Source organism: Moschus berezovskii, chromosome 5 (assembly GCF_049115385.1).
Source record: "Moschus berezovskii isolate FMDL1 chromosome 5, NW_MosBer_1.0, whole genome shotgun sequence".
NCBI lineage: Eukaryota > Metazoa > Chordata > Mammalia > Artiodactyla > Moschidae > Moschus > Moschus berezovskii.
In genome coordinates this window covers 9,948,702-9,966,078 of record NC_142464.1, presented here as the reverse complement: position 1 = coordinate 9,966,078, position 17,377 = coordinate 9,948,702, and the positions used below count along the sequence as shown (strand labels likewise).

General features: G+C 42.0%; 1 protein-coding gene across 1 annotated transcript in view; it reads right to left on the bottom strand.

Moving 5' to 3' along the window:
* Positions 1–4,996: 4,996 nt before the first annotated feature.
* The window catches only part of QRFPR (pyroglutamylated RFamide peptide receptor), a 60,296-nt gene continuing 47,915 nt past the window's right edge, over positions 4,997–17,377 (bottom strand). The window contains exons 3-6 of the mRNA XM_055435038.2: positions 15,018–15,079; positions 10,316–10,551; positions 7,783–7,880; positions 4,997–7,042 (exon numbers count right to left, since the gene is read on the bottom strand). Coding sequence (XP_055291013.2) covers positions 6,642–7,042; positions 7,783–7,880; positions 10,316–10,551; positions 15,018–15,079 — 797 coding nt within the window. The 3' untranslated portion in view covers positions 4,997–6,641. The remainder of the gene's footprint in view (positions 7,043–7,782; positions 7,881–10,315; positions 10,552–15,017; positions 15,080–17,377) is intronic.

The window sequence follows — 17,377 nt, the reverse complement described above, 5'->3', positions numbered from 1 at the left end:
CTGAAAGTTTGTGGCTCCTCTTTTTTGTGGAGGTTGCTCCCTGTGGGTGGAGTTGGATTAATTACTTCTCAAGGTTTTCTGGTTAGGGATGCTTGCATCTGTGTTCTGGTGGGTGAAGCTGGACCTCTTCTCTCTGGAATGCAATGAAGTGTCCAGTAGTGAGTTTTGGGGTGTCTATGGGTTTGGCATGACTTTAAGTAGCCTGCATTTTAATGCTCAGAACTGTTTTCCTGCATTGCTGGAGAATTAGTGTGGTATGTCTTTCTCTGGAACTTGTTGGCTCTTGGGTGGAGCTTAGTTTCAGTGTAGGTATGGAGGCTTCCAAGATGATCATGATGGCGTGATCACTCACCTAGAGCCAGACATCTTGGAATGTGAAGTCAAGGGGGCCTTAGAAAGCATCACTACGAACAAAGTTACTGGAGGTGATGGAATTCCAGTTGAGCTATTAAAAATCCTGAAAGATGATGCTGTGAAAGTGCCTCAGTCAATATGCCAGCAAATTTGGAAAACTCAGCGGTGGCCACAGGACTGGAAGAGGTCAGTCTTCATTCCAATCCCAAAGAAAGACAATGCCAAAGAATGCTCAAACTACAACACAATTGTACTCATCTCACACGCTAGTAAAGTCATGTTCAAAATTCTCCAAGCCAGGCTTCAGCAATAGGTGAAGCGTGAACTCCCAGATGTTCAAGCAGGTTTTAGAAAAGGCAGAGGTACCAGAGATCAAATAGCCAACATCTACTGGATCATGGAGAAAGCAAGAGAGTTCCAGAAAAACATCTATTTCTGATTCATTGACTATGCCAAAGCCTTTGACTGTGTGGATCACAATAAACTATGGAACATTCTGAAAGAGATGGGAATCCCAGACCAGCTGACCTGCCTCTTGAGAAACCTGTATGCAGGTCAGGAAGCAACAGTTAGAACTGGACATGGAACAACAGACTGGTTCCAAATAGGAAAAGGAGTACGTCAAGGCTGTGTATTGTCACCTTGCTTATTTAACTTATATGCAGAGAACATCATGAGGAACGCTGGGCTGGAAGAAGCATAGCTGGAATCAAGATTGCCGGGAGAAATATCAATAACCTCAGATATGCAGATGACACCACCCTTATGGCAGAAAGTCAAGAGGAACTCAAAAGCCTTTTGATGAAAGTGAAAGAGGAGAGTGAAAAGGTTGACTTGAAGCTCAACATTCAGAAAACAAAGATCATGGCATCTGGTCCCATCACTTCATGGGAAATAGATGGGGAAACTGGAAACAGTGTCAGACTTTGTTTTTTGCGGCTCCAAAATCACTGTGGATGCTAACTGCAGCCATGAAATTAAAAGACGCTTACTCCTTGGAAGGAAAGGTTATGACCAACCTAGATAGTATATTAAAAAGCAGAGACATTACTTTGCCAACAAAGGTCCATCTAGTCAAGGCTATTGTTTTTCCAGTGGTCATGTATGTATGTAAGAGTGGACTGTGAAGAAAGCTGATCGCCGAAGAATTGATGCTTTTGAACTGTGGTGCTGGAGAAGACTCTTGAGAGTCCCTTGGTTTGCAAGGAGATCCAACCAGTCCATTCTAAAGGTGATCAATTCTGGGTTTTCATTGGAAGTACTGATGCTAAAGCTGAAACTGCAATACTTTGGCCACCTCATGCAACGAGTTGACTCACTGGAAAAGATTCTGATGCTGGGAAGGATTGGGGGAGGGAGGAGAAGGGGACGACAGAGAATGAGATGGCTGGATGGCATCACCGACTGGATGGACATGAGTTTGAGTGAACTCCGGGAGTTGGTGATGGACAGGGAGGCCTGGCGTGCTGTGATTCACGGTGTCGCAAAGAGTCGGACGCGACTGACTGAACTGAACTGATGCAGGCTTTTGGATGAGCTCTTGTCAATTAATGTTCCCTGGAGTCAGGAGTTTTCTGGTATTCTCCAGTTTTGGATTTAAGTCTTCTGTCTCTGGCTTTCAATCTTTTTCTTACAGTAGCCTCAAGACTTCTCCATCAATACAGCACAGATGATTAAACATCTATGTTAATGGTGAAAAGATTCTCCACAGTGAGGGACACCCGGAGAGGTTCACAGAGTTACATGGAGAAGAGAAGAAGGAGGAGGGAGATAGAAGTGTCCAGGTGGAGAATAGGGGAAGTCGAAAGAGGAGAGACCAATCTAGCCAGTAGTCAGTTCCCTAAGTGTTCTTCACAGCCTGTAACACCCAGAGAGATTCACAGAATTATGTAGAGAAGAGTAGGGGGAGAGAGGAGATTGAGGTGATCTGGGGGAGAAAAGGGAGAGTCAAAAGGGGAGAGAGCAATGAAGCCAGTATTCACACCCCTAAATAAAAATGTGTACTGAAGATTAGATTCTTAAAGGTTCAAAATTGATAACAAATACCAAAAAGGAAAAATTAAAAATCTAGAGTAGAGGTTAGACTCTCAAAAATACAATATTAAGAGTACAAAACAAAATCAATCACAAAAGTCATAAGAAATAAGAAATTTGCTTTAAAAATAGGGTCTCTTTTTTTTGAAAAATAATAGTAGGTTATAAAAATGACAATTAAAGGAGTAATAAAGAACTTAAAAAAATGATAATAGTAAAAATATATATAGGAAATTCTCTGGAGCTGTTGAGGGCAGTGTGGGGTCAGTTCAGTTTCAGATAGTTCCTTGCTCCAGCTTATACTTCTTCTCAAGGTCTATAGGCCCCTTCCAATCCTTAGTCAATTTTAACTACAGGGTTTCAATCTGTTGCACCTGTTACTTCCAGAACAGTTCCCTCTTTCTTTATTTGGCTTCCTGTTTGCAAGTCTCTTCAGTGTCTAATTTCCACCCTGACACAAGGGCGCAAAGGTGGTCACTTATTTAGGCTCACTTGTTCAGTTCTGTTGTAGGGAGGGTGGAGCACTGCAAACAAATATCACTGGCATGTGCAAAGAGTGCTTGCAGTGTATATGGACCATACTGGGTTTGCCCCAGTTCATGGCAGCATGTACTTTCCTGGTCTACACTGCTCAGGCTCCAGGTTGCTCTGCAGGGGTGCTGTCCAAATTGGGCCCTGCATTTCATGCACTTTCCTGGTGTAAGCTGCTCACGTTCAGGTTCTCAGGTAATCCACAAAGACACAGACTCGGTTGGGCCTGTGTTTTGTGCCCTTCCCAGGTCCGAGCAGCTCGGGTGACCAGGTGCTTGGCAAATGCACCTTCCCAGGTGGGCTGTGAGTCTTAACCACCACCCCATCCTGGCCACTTGGGTTTCCTGAGTGCGCCATGAGAGCGCCATCTCAGGTGCCATGTGTCTCCTCTGGGGAGCTGATGTCAGGCTGCAACCCTCCTGGTAGATGTCAACCATCTAGGATTCCAGCAACTGGGAGCCTGGTCACAGTTTGGTGGAGGATGCCTTCCCTGGGGTCAAAATTGCCCTTTGCCTTACAGCTCTGGCTGTTGCTCGCCTGCCTCTCTGCCTCCGGTGGGGGGATGGGCTGGTCTGAAGCCGGCTAGCCTGCAGCCGGCTAGCACGCCTTTGGTGTTTGCGCAATCCTTTGTTTTTGTGAGTGGGCCAGTCTGTGCCTTAGGTTAGAGCTTTTTGCGGGGAAATCCTCTCTCTTTTTTTCCCCCCTCTCTGGCTATCCCACAGTTTGGGTTGCAATCTCACGTTAGCTCCCTCAGATTGTCCTCAGGGCATTCAGGCCCGGTCCTTACCCTAAGCAAGGCAGCCCGTGCCTCCCTGTCCAGCCCCCGCTTGCTGGTGGCGGACGACAGTGTCTGGGCTACTTCTCTACTGGGAGTTGTGGTTAGGTGTATATTCTGTGGCTTTTTTTTTTTTTCCCCTCCCGGTTATGTTGCCCTCTGAGATTCCAAAAGTCCCCACACACCTGCCGATGAGAGGGTTTCCTGGTGTATGGAGACTTCTCCACGACTCCCTCCCCAGGATGGGTCTCCTTCCCTAACTCTTTTGTGTCTCTTTTTGTCTTTTATATTTTGTCTTACCTCCTTTTGAAGAGAATGGGCTGCCTTTCTGGGTGCCTAGTGTCCTCCGCCAGTGTTCAGAAGTTGTTTTGTGGAAGTTGCTCAGCATTCAAATGATCTTTCGATTAATTTGTGGGGGAAGATAGTGGTCTCCAATCCTATTCCTCTGCCATCTTAGGACCAGCTCCCAGAATTTTGTTTTTGATGGAGTTCATTTTATCAGTTCTTTCTTTTAGCCTTTCTCCTTTTAGTGCTCTACTTATGAAATTTTGACCTCCCCCAATCTGGGTTGTAAAGATTATCCTCTATATTTTATTCTAGTATTATAGACTTAGCTTCTATATTTAAGTCTACGGTGCATTATGATTTAATTTCTATGTGTACTGTAAAGATCAAGGTCCTATTTTTAGTACTTGGGTATTCAGTTGGTTTGGAAGCATTTGTTTGAAAGATTTTCCTCTCCCTTTTTAATTATTTTGCCACATTGGTCAATACACAGAGCTCTTTTTGGTACAGTGTTCCGGAGTGAAACAAAAGACTTAAGCATCTGGACAGGGGTACAGATCTTTTCACTGATTTCACAGACATTTTACCTAAAGGCTGGCAAATAGAAGAATTGTTTTCCTTACCCCTCCTTAACCATGGGCTTCCCAAGTGGCTCACTGGTAAAGAATCACTGAACAACCAGAATTTGTGTGGCTGCCATTTCTCTCTTACTTACCAGCTCTGTCTCTTCATCATGGTGATTAATAATCAACCTTTAGGAATTGGGCTTCCCTGCTGGCCCAAATGGTAAAGAATCTGCCTGCCAATACAGGAGACACAGGTTCAATCCCTGGATCAAGAAGATTCCCCTGGAGATGGGAATGGCAACCCACTCCAGTATTCTTGCCTAGGAAATCCCATGGACAGAGGAGCCTGGCAGGACTCAGCCATTGGGGTCCAAAGGAGTTGATGTGACTTAGCAATTAAATAACAATAGTCTTAATAATTAAACGGTCAGGAATAGAATTATTTGTTCTTCATTGACATGTTAGGAGCACGTGTAACATCAAATTTAGGAAAAGTCATATGGATATTGGCCAAATAACTATAACCAAAAGTCAGTGAATATGATTTATTTTTGATGGCATAATGATAATCACTGTTTTGCTGCCGGGTAACTAGGGAAAAGAGAACAGCATACACAAACAACCCATGGTGAGGCCATTTTAACACAACCAAGTAATTAGTTTTCCCTCGACTATTAATTTTCTTGTCATATTAACATTTCCCTTGGTATCACACACTGTTTCATCTTTTTTTTTTTAAACCATGCTCACATTAACATACATATAAAATTTAATGTCTATATCTTGAAAGATATCAGTGGTCTAAATTCATTGGTTCCAAAACCTGAAAGCTCTACAAGTGAAATACCTTAAGAATTTTAGAGCTTCCCTTCCTTTCTAATACCTGGCTGGAAGAAGAAGCATTGGAGGCAGAAGAAACACTTTGGCCATGAGGCTGTGATGAATGAAGCTCAGATAATGGGAAGCTCAGATAATGATGGGGAATTAACAGAGTATGGTGAGGGTGACCACTGGAACCATGACATTTGGGAGTAAGAGGAAAAGACAAAAAGGAGAGGGGTTGCATTCAAGGGAGAATTAGGTCAGGAATACAGGCGAGGAACTCTGTTGTTCTTTCTGACCCAACTCTCTTGGGGGTCAGTTTGGGGCATGATAAAATGTCATGGACTTGCAGCTGATTCTCACTAACTACACCTAAAAGCCCTTTAACATGACAAAAAGTCTTTCATCCCACTAGTGAAAATAAAAGTTTTAAAAATATAAATATTTGATATAGCTAGATTGGCCTAAATATATTATGTGCTTAGTCACTCAGTTGTGTCCAATTCTTCGTGACCCCACGAACTGGAGTCCACCAGACTTCTCTGCCTATGGAATTTTCCTGGCAAGAATACTGGAGTGGGTTGTCTCTTCCTTCTCCAAACTATATTATAGTCAACTTATGAGTGAGGATCCCAGGAATATTCTTCTTTTGATGAAAGAAACTAGCTACAAAACAGGCACAGGTGAAAAGTTGAATAGGGTTGAGGTCAAGTCTCAGAAAGGAAAAGAGAGCAGATATGGGGTGGGGTGGCACTGACACATGAACTACAATAATGTTTCAGAACTTCGGTGCTTCAGAATGCAAAGTGCATTCCCACTGCTATGTCAGTTTGTTCTGAGTTGGAGGAACCACCCCAGTTTATGCAAGAAGGAAAGGAGACTCCAAGAGGCTGAGTGACTGGTCAGCCATTACAGCCATGGTGACGGGTAAGAAGCTGAAACCCAGGCATCTGCCTCTAGATCTAAGCTGCCACTTTGCTGTTTCCTCACTGCCTTTGGCTTTGGGATTGTTGGACAGACTTCATTTGCAAGAGACTATCGCCTACCATCAATGGTGCACCAAAAATTACATTACAGTGTTCAACTATTAAACTTAGTCAAGAAAAAAAACACAAGTGTTAAGCTGTCTCATCCAACTTAGCAATAAATAGAAAGCCACATTACACTGACTGCACATGGAGAAGACTTCCAGATGAAAAGCAAGTCTTTAACTTTTGCTCAAAATAATTTTCAGATTCAGCTATGAATAGCATGGATTATGAAGACAGTTATAACTAACGCCCACTGCCTAAACCAGAATTTTCAGAAAGTTCAGAATTAAAGAGGGTAAGGTGTCGTTTGAGATGTTTCTTCTCTTCAGGTTGTTCACACAACTTGACTTCAATGTTGCCATCACTGAAGGCTTCTCCTTTGGTCTCCACGACTGGGTTCTCTTTCCGGGAAAACACGGCTTTCTGCTGTATCATCGTAATCCCTGAATTTCCATGCCTTCGTGCTGGGGACAAAGTTTCTTTTATGATGCAATAACAAACTGCAGATAAAAAATTCTTTTTGAAGTTTTCATTCATAAATGCATAAACAATTGGATTACAGATGGAATTGGAGAATCCAATTATTTGCACTATAGCAAAAATCATCTTGATTGTAACGTCGTCATATTCCTTCTCAAAGTTGCCTGAAATAAAAAAGTAATGCTTTAGAATGGATATTTGTTTTAATGAACATAAAACAACATTTTTTGTTTATCTTCCATTTTATGAAACAGTTACACTTGTACAACTATGTAAAATTCTCTGTGAAAAATTCTCAAGACTTTGGGGAAATCCATCTGATATCTGAAGAAGACTCCCCCTTTGTGATGAGTCCTCCTTGTTAGAGAATCTAGGCTTACAAGCCCAGCACATGTTGGAGGGCTTATTGCATTTCAACATGATTTCAAACTTCATGTAAACTGGAAGATGGAGTCACCCTTCAAATGTCCACTTGTCTTACAGAAACACGATCATCTGACAATCATGTTAAGGCTCAGATTATCAGAGAGAATATATTAAGGGTCTAGCTGAAATCCTAGGTGTTATTAAATTCATGTGGCTCAAGTGAGGGTTCCAAATAGGGAACACTCACAGGATGTCACACCTCTTCCAGGGTTTAAATGGCTTAGGGAGACCAGAAGGCATCGCATGGGAGATGCATCTCAAACATTTTTGTTTATCTTCTATAATTACTAAAGCTTTGATCATAGTCATATACAATTACCCATCACATAACAATCTGCTTATCTTGAAAACTTGAAAGAAACCTAGTAATTGTTTGAGACTTGATTACCCAAGTCAATGGCTAACCATTTCAACAATTCACTGTCCATTCTAACAGGGAATGAACCAGAACTTCCATCAAATGAGGACAGTCACTCACTGTATTCGATCATCATGTGAACAATGTGGAAAGGTGCCCAGCACACAGCAAAGAGAGCAACCACTGTCACCATCATGACGACAGCTCGCTTCTTCTTCCTGGGTCCACAAGGATACACTGTATCAGTCAACTTTTCCTTGGCAGATGTGTCAAGTCTAGACCTCAGTGATAATTTTCAAATGGAAATGAAGCTCGTGCAAGCTCAGTCTCTTCAGTTGTGTCTGACTCTTTGTGACCCTGACTGTAGCCCTCCAGGGTCTTCTGTCCATGGGATTCTCCAGGCAAGAATATTGGAGTGGGTTGCCATGCCCTCCTTCAGGGGATCTTCCCGACCCAGGGACTGAACCTCTGTCTCTTGCATCTCCTGTATTGCAGGTGAATTCTCTACCACTGAGCCACGAGGGAAGCCTCTAATGAAGCTCATGACAGGCTAGCTGCTGCTGCTGCTGCTAAGTCACTTCAGTCGTGTCCGACTCTGTGTGACCCCATAGACGGCAGCCCACCAGTCTCCCCCATCCCTGGGATTCTCCAGGCAAGAACACTGGAGTGGGTTGCCATTTCCTTCTCCAGTGTGTGAAAGTGAAAAGTGAAAGTGAAGTCGCTCAGTCGTGTCCGACCCTTAGCGACCCCATGGACTACAGCTTACCAGGCTCCTCCATCCATGGGATTTTCTAGGCAAGAGTACTGGAGTGGCTTGCCATTGCCTTCTCCGACAGGCTAGCGATGAAGTGTTTATCATCTTTCCCCATTGTTATTACCCTCATCCCTATATTTCTCATATTACAAATATCCTTAAGCTACGTGCTCATTATGAGTCTAGCAGCATGCTAGATGCTTGGCACAGATTAATCTTCCTGACAAGCCATTGGACAGATGCAGGAACTGAGGCACAGAGAAGGTTAAGTAACTTGCAAAGTCAGATGGCTTTGCAGATCAGAAAGTTGAATTAAAATATAATCTTCCATTATATCGGGCTTCCCTGGTGGCTCAGATGGTAAAGCGTCTGCCTGCAGTGCGGAAGACCCGGGTTTGATCCCTGGGTCGGGAAGATCCCCTGGAGAAAGAAATGCCAACCCACTCCAGTACTCTTGCCTGGAAAATTCCATGGACAGAGGAGCTTGATAGTCTACAATCCATGGGGTTGCAAAGAGTCGGACACGACTGAGCAACTTCACTTTCTTACTTTCCATTATATCAGTTCAGATCAGTCCAGTCGCTCAGTCGTGTCCGACTCTTTGCGACCCCATGAATCACAGCACGCCAAGCCTCCCTGTCCATCACCAACTCCCGGAGTTCACTCAAACTCATGTCCATTAAGTAATATGATTAACCAGGGATTCAGAATTTTCTCTTATTAGCCATGTAAAGGAGATTAACGTCTTCAAGAGATCTGCACATTTTCAAATTTCAACGAGTCGCATTCATTGTTATCTCAACGTGTTAGCCTTTTCTTCGGAGGAAAAGAGCAGTAAGTAAAAAAAAAAAAATCAGCAGTAAGTTCCAATATGCTGAACAGTCTAGCACCCTGTACATGGAGCCAGAGTACATCTTTATACAAATCGGACACTAGAGGTCGCTGCACACTTGAAGAAATGATAAACTTCGTCAAACCACTAGACTTATAAGCTGGTGTTTATTTTTGTTAGCCACGCAGTGTAGGTTATAAAATAAACCAAACGGCCCACAAGTACCATAGCAGTAACTGTGTTTTTAAATTTCTGTTAGTCCATGTGATCAGAAGGTAAAGCCCTTAGGTAAAAATAAAATATAAAACAATAATTTAAAATAAACAACATACTCTCATTTCCAAAGGACTTTCATACATATCATCTCACGCTTTTTAGCATCACTTTGGGTGTGTATGTGTGTGTTAGTTGCTCAGTCACATCGACTCTTTGCGACCCCACGGACTGTAGCCCACCAGTCTCTTCTGTCCATGAGATTCTCCAGGCAAGAATACTGGAGTGGGTTGCCATTCCCTTCACTAGGGATCTTCCCAACCCAGGGATTGAACCCAAGTCTCCCGCATTGCAGGCAGATTCTTTACCAACTGAGCCAGTCATCAGGGAAGCCCAAAATAAAATATAAGATAACAATTTAAAATAAATAACGTACTGTGGTTTCCAGAATATTATTATACATATCATCTCACATCTTTTAGCATCATTCCATGTGTAGGAGGAAGTACGGATGGATATTTTGATGCTTTCTAGTACATATGAGGAAGTGGTTGGGGAGTAGCATAAAGAGGAGAGAGTCACAGCAATTTGTATCAACACGCAGATGAAAATATAACAATTAAAAAAATTTCAGGCAACTATGTGTAACAGTGACCTCCCCGTCTAACTTGGGAGCTGATGATCTTGCTCTTTCTTTCTGTTATATGTAAAATCAAAAATTCAAAGTCAGTGCATGTGCTCAACATAAATTACCAATGACACTTTGATTACATTACCCAGGCATCTGAGATCTCTGGCTACTGTCTATAAAACAGGTGAAAGTTTTAAACAGGTGAATGTTCCATGCAACACACCTGGCTATTTTTGACATTTCTTTTCCATGAATAGTTCGAAGCACAGAGCCATCCCCAACTCTTTTCTTTATCCAAAGTTCATAGCCAATCTTACTGTACAGGATAAGCATCACCATGAGAGGCAGGAGGAAGAGGATGACAAGGATGAAGGTGGTGTAGATTTTCTGGTGAACAGGGCTGCTCCACTCTTCCAAGCAGCACACGTGTTCTTTCTCATATAAGAAGTCATACTTAATCTTTAAAATAAGTAGAATTCAGTTAGAAGAACCAGAGGCAACATCAAAGCATACAAAGCAACCAAGACTATTTTCAGGCAGGGCTTCTCGGAGCTCACATGTTTACCACGGGTACATATTTCAAATGAGATACAATTTTGCTTGTTCTTTTGTTGTGAAGTGTGCTTTCTCGCCTTCACTGCTTAGACTCTTGACAGTTTGATCTTTTCTTTTCTAGTTTAAATGGAATCGAGGTCCTTAGCCTATTCACTTAAAAAAAAATCTTTTCTGCCTTTTTACATGATAGTCAAGGAAATGGCAACCCACTCCAGTATTCTTGCCTGGAGAATCCCAGGGACAGAGAAGCCTGGTAGACTGCTGTCTATGGGGTCACACAGAGTCGGACACGACTGATGCGACTTAGCAGTAGCAGCAGCATTAAATTTTCAGTTGAGTGAGAGAAAGAACACTAGAATGACCAAAGTATGTATGAAAAAAATATTTTACTCTAGCATGCCAGCTAGTTTGCATGCATTCTCCATGACTTAGTTGCAGCCGACTCTTTGCTACCCCCTGGACTGTGGCCCACCAGGCTCCTGTGTTTATGGGATTTCCCAGGCAAGAATCTTGGGGTGGGTTGCCATTTCCTTCTCTAGGGGATCTTTCCAACCCAGGGATCAAATCCTGTCTCTTGCATCTCCTGCACTGGCAGACAGATTCTTTACCACTGTGCCACATGGGAAGGCAACCAGCTAGTTTGCTGTTACGTGATTTTGCTTCCTCAATTGTTGATGAGATCAGTTTTGACAAGGCATCAGACTTCTTCCAATTGAATAAGTACCGAAAGTCTGCATTTTGTTTCTGAACTGAAAATCTGTATTTTGCTACTGCTGTTTCAGATTGCAGTGATCATGCTGTTTGTAAAGATTTTAGAGAGGAAACTTGTAGCTTTAGATTTTGAGATGAATGAGAAATTAGGATTTGAACTATTGCCAATGTACTAATAGTGAAGTGAAGTCGCTCAGTCGTGTCCGACTCTTAGCGACCCCATGGACTGCAGCCCACCAGGCTGTACTAATATTCAGACCTAGTTATAAGCCTTTGAGGTATATATTATACAGAAAGGCAATTTCTATTTATAAATACTATTTCTAAGAGACTGAATGAATTATGAGTTCAAAAATTAATAATAACAATTAAAATTTGTTATTGTTTTTAGTCGCTCAGTCATGTCCAACTCTTTTGCGACCCCATGTAATGTAGCCTGCCAGGCTCCTCTGTCCATGGGATTTCCCAGGCAAGAATACTGTACTGGATTTGGTTGCCATTTCCTTCTCCAGGGGATTTTCCTGATCCAGGGATCAAACCCGTGATTGGCAAGTGGATTGCTTACAACCAAGCCACCAGGGAAGCCATAGAAAATGTTAATATGAGACAAACCAAACATTTAAAGTACATTCAAAAGTCATATATCTGGATAATAGGAATTAAAATTAGAGAATTAATCAAAATTCTTGTCATCTGAGAAACTCTGGAGCTTTACAGATGAGGAATACTTAAGTCTTAAGACATATTTCTGCCTCCATTCCCAGAGTATTATCATCAATCTTCAAAGTCAATTGAATGGCAGTGGGGGTGGTGGTGGTGGTGGGAAGCTTTCTGGTATTTTTATCAAAAGTATGACAATTCAAGTTTTGATCTAGGTATTATTTTTCAAATGCAACAAGGAATGAAAGTATTAAACAACAAGGTCTGTACTCCTTGGGAAGAGGATATGAAAGTGAAACTCATTCTGACTCATGTAAGCAGAGCCCACAGGGCCCAAAACCATGGGGGTCACATACTGATGCATTCTAAAGCACAAGGAGAGGCTGACAGCCTTTGAACTGTGCATGTTCCCCTGGGGACAAGCAAAGACCTTCTGAGGGTGTGCTCAGATGGCTTCATGGGAACCAATTTCAGACCTTCTATGTTTAAACTCAATTCTCCAAAAATCTCACTGCCTAAGAGAATGTGTGGAGTGGTGTTGAAGTGTCATACTGGGTCTACATTTCCAGTTCCTTTTGCATAATCCCCCTTCTTTCAATCTTCACAAGTCCTATCTCTCACCCAGCTGCAATATCACTATGGACCACCAAAATAAGAGGTGGTCCAAACTATGGATGTCAGTGGAGCCCACTTGATCAAGGCACCATAAATTCAGGACAGGGTTTTGTGCCTTTCCCTGTATTAAATGGATTTCTATTCAGGGTAAACTTGACATTAGAAAAAAAAAAGGTGTTTTGACAGGTGATGAGATGTTGTGAATTCCCATTATCCACATAGTAAAGGGCAGAAGTGACAACAACTTTAACTTGACCACCTTGTGGCTTCCAGCCCCTGAAAGCTATCAGATACATCACTCCTGGGAGAGAGCGCAGTAGGAGCAAAGCAAAGAGAACATCAGTACAAACGGTAACATCACTGGCGCTTCCTTTCAGCCGGTGGAGGAATTAAAGCGTCTTGCATGCTTGTACTCTTGCTAATAGAATTTAGGAGTGAGAAGGTGGCCGTGGGAGAGCATATTGATACATTTATTTGACTTGAAAAATGAAATCATACTTTTTCTTGACAGAAAGCAAATCTGATTTGACTGATCCATCTAACAGAACTAGTTTTGCCAATTAGATTTAATTAATTCTCTACAAACTAAATGAGTTATATTTTAAAATATATTTAGAGTATATGATAAAATAATTTTATTTTTAAAAATGGACACATCTCCTTGTGTTCTATGAGCCAGAATTAGACTCCATATGGGAACTGGATTGGGTTATTTTTAAAGGTATGGGTTTCCTGCTGGAGATAAGGGCAGCCTCAGAGAAAGGAGTTGGCCACGTCCAGCTGTGTGTGACAGCTTAAAGAAGGGAGTAGCCATTGGAAGCCCCAGGGATATTATTTGTGAGGAACCCATGAAATAAAGAATCAGTCATGAGAAACAGTAATATGCAAAATAAGGGGATCAAAGCTCCTCTCCATACCCTAGGATTCTAGGCCTAAAATGGCTCGAACTGGGGACAGGGAAATATCTTAAATTGATTTAAAGTATTGACTTGAGGGATTGTGACACTGGACTGGATATTTTGATTAGGGAACTAACAATATTCAGTGACCAGTTACTGTTCTTGTGACTGAAAGTGACCAGAGGAATTTTATTCTCTGAGTGACCACAAGAGTTACAGGACCCACTCAAGGCTTCATCCATCACATTTCATCAGAGGACTGGGAAGTCCTCTGATTGCATTTTTAGAGTTGGTAAGAGACAGAATACAACTGCCTTCTGTTGTTACCTGTGCAGTCAAGCTCATTTATATACAGGTTGCATCAAACATCAAAGTGAAAAGTGAAAGTGTCAGTCGCTCAGTTGTATCTGACTCTATGTGACCCCATGGACTGTAGCCTGCCAGGCTCCTCTGTTCATGGAATTCTCCAGGCAAGAATGAATACTGGAGTGGGTAACCATTCCCTTCTCCATGGGATCTTCCCAATTCAGGGATCAAACCTGAGTCTCCTGCACTGCAGGCAGATTCTTTACCACCTGAGCCACCAGGGAAGCCCTAAGTCACTTTTTAAAATGCACTCTTGCCTGAGGGCTCATTTGATATCCTTGCCAGGGGAACACTGAGTATCCAGTAGTTTCATGTTTACCTACACTAATTTAAAAAGGTACAAAAGATAAACAATTTAAAAAATTATCATAGAGGGCATGTGAGCAACCCCCTAGGGTCCTTGAAGACTACTGTTTACACTAGCTCTCCCAGGCAGGACACATTCAAGTAGGCCCCAGTAAAAAGACCAGGTCACCAAAAATGATACAGTCTTTTCTTCACTATGAACCACCACTGCAGGCTGGGCCCAGCTGACAGAGGTCTGGGGGGAACAGAGAGGTTCTTCTTTATTATAAAGATACACACAGACTGACCCCCCCCCCATAGAAAGTTATTAAGAATCAATGATTTAAGATCATTCTCAGGTTCACAAATCAATGGCTTACATGTTTCAGTTCAGATATTTGTCAGTGACTAAGAGGCAGCAGAAGTGCTTATGAAGGAGAATCAACCAATAAGTAGATAAATGGTTAACATTTCTTTGTGACTTAAAAACAAAAGAAAAATCTAGAGTGAGCATCAAACTCTTAGGGTGTAACAAGACACTGAACAACACCAGGAAAGGCATGTTTCTGCTGGCAGGCAAATGCAGAAAGTGACCCTGGAACATTTTATTTTAAGCATTAAAGTCTTAACAATGTAAGTTCAAGGAAGAGCTGAAAAAAGCAGAGAAAACTATCTTAAAGCAAATTATTTTACTCCACTTGAAAAACCTCCAGTGAAAAAATTGAGATCACACAAATTTGCTGTAATGTGCTTGCAGGGAGGAAAATGATTACAAGTAAGAGGGGTGGTCAAACATTTCAACAGTGTGATTACCAATCCCAGCCCCCAATCTACCTCAAGTCGTTGCACATGCCACATGGGAGCTCCCACGATAACGGCCACCAGCCAGACCAGCCCTGCAAAACGTTAAGATCATTAGAATGCAACTCAGCAAAGCAAAATCCACCTGTGCTTAATTCTCTAACCATAAAGACTCCTTATGTTCAAGGGACTGCATCACTATTTCCTTGGTGCAGGGCAGTGGTCTCCTCACATTTTCCACTCTATCTTCAAAATCGTCACTGGAACATAAAGAACAGACTTTTGGACACATTGAGAGAAGGAGAGGGAGCGATGATTTGCGAGAATAGTGCTGAAACATATACGTAAAATAGGTAGCCAGTTTGATATATGCATGACACAGGGAGCCCAACCTGGAGGGAAGGAGCGGGGAGGGAGGTGAAAGGGGGGTTCAGGAGGGAGGGGACGTGTGTATGCCTATGGCCGATCCATGCTGATGTACGGCAAAAATCATCACAATATAAATTATCCTCCAATTAAAATTAATTAGTAACTAATTTAAAGAATAAAAAGCTGTTGCTGGATAAAGCACAGATTCCTTTAAAGGGTCCTGGAGGTTCTCTACAATGTCGCTTGCCTCTCTGTCTCCTGTGACATTTCTGTACATGTTCTTCACGCCCGAGTCCTCTCATGAGGAATTTACAGAATTGGTTTCCGTTCCCATTTCCCTTGGCAGGAACAGACTGGGCACCTACTGTTTTTTTTGTTGAATGGATGAATAACATAAACATGATAGAGTGAATCTTCTATAGCTTCTTAAAGTTGAAATTATATTTATTTTAAGCATAATTATATGACCATTATTTTCTTGTTTACAAAACAAACATGTATAACAAAAAAAACCAGAGTACTTTTTCCAAATTTCCTGTTTTCCATGAGTTTGTTGAGGGGAGTACTTTAATGATGAATTCCTTAGGAAAGAACAAAAGAGAATCTGAACACACCAGGGCAAGGTCAGAACCAAGAGCACTGTTTTTGAAGAAAATTTCCCAGCTCAAACTCTGCTTGCTTTCTCTGTATTGAGTGGGAGCATTAAAAAACAACAACAACAACACTGCATTGCTGTAGATCTCAAGGAACCCACTTAAACTGTGATTGGAATTTATTATAAAGATACACACGGACTGACACCACCTACAGAAAGTTATCATGAGTCAATGATTCAAGATTGTCCTCAGGCTCACAGATCATTGTCTCTGTTTCTGTCCCCCACTCTTCATTGCTACACACATTCATTCTCTCCTAGTCCAATCATTACTTTATTATGTTATCTCATATCCAATCATTTTTCCAGTCTTCAGTAGATATTCTGGAGGAATTGAGCCTACCTGGCTTAGCTCATTGCCAGTTCTCTTAACTCCACTGTCTGCTCAGTGATAGAAGGGCAATAACTGGTATAATCTGGGCAAGGAAGCCTAGCAGGTTCTGCTGGCTGAGGCATGGGGGTGGGGGATTCATCTAGAGGGCAGACCCAGTGAGGGGCGGACCCAGTGAGGGGGCGGACCCAGTGGCTGGTTTCCCGAGTGACAGAGACAGAGGGAGATGTCAGTCAGTGCTGCAGGAAAGCCTCGTGGGGAGATGAATCTTCTTGATTTAAACGCCTTTCGGTCTCCTATGACTTTTTTGAGTAGGAACTGCCTTGGCTGCCTATTTCAACTTTGCCTTCAAATGTCAAAACTCTCTTTCCTTCTCTAGTCTTTTTAAAAATAACTTCCGCCCTCCATGTATTTCTTTCCTAACCCTCTTTCGACACCCACATGCTGTTTTCAGATGTTCTGATGGTGGAAACATGTCAATTATTAAAAGCCAAGAGGTCTTTGAATTCTTTTTCAGGGAGAATGTGACATAAATTTGAAAATAACTAACAAATTTTCCGTCTATGGGCTTATCTATTCAGTTCAAACTATTTCAAAGAGTTTAATGTAGCAAAACCTTCAGGAGTTCTTTCTGTAACTCTACTATCCCATGCTGGCTAAATTCTTACAGTAGAAATAAATGTTTACTCATTCCTCTCAAGCGAGATATTAGTAAAAATTGCTCTTTGATTATCTTATTAGTTGTTCTGAAACCTCTGGTTATTCAGCTATAATGCATTCAAATCACTGAAAACCACACTGAAGTTTTAAATGGCTCAATTATAATTACCAAATAAAGAAATTTTTCCATTTCACTCTGCTAGGCTTTAGGGCATTGCTTTCGGTTTACATACATCACAGGACACACGGTGATTCAGAAACAGTTATAGCAAGCTGGGGATTCAGGAGTGCCTGAAGCACAATTAGGCTGTGAATGAAACACACCTTTGTCAGGCCGCTCCAGCACTCGGGACTCAGTGTCCTCACAGGTCCTGCCGC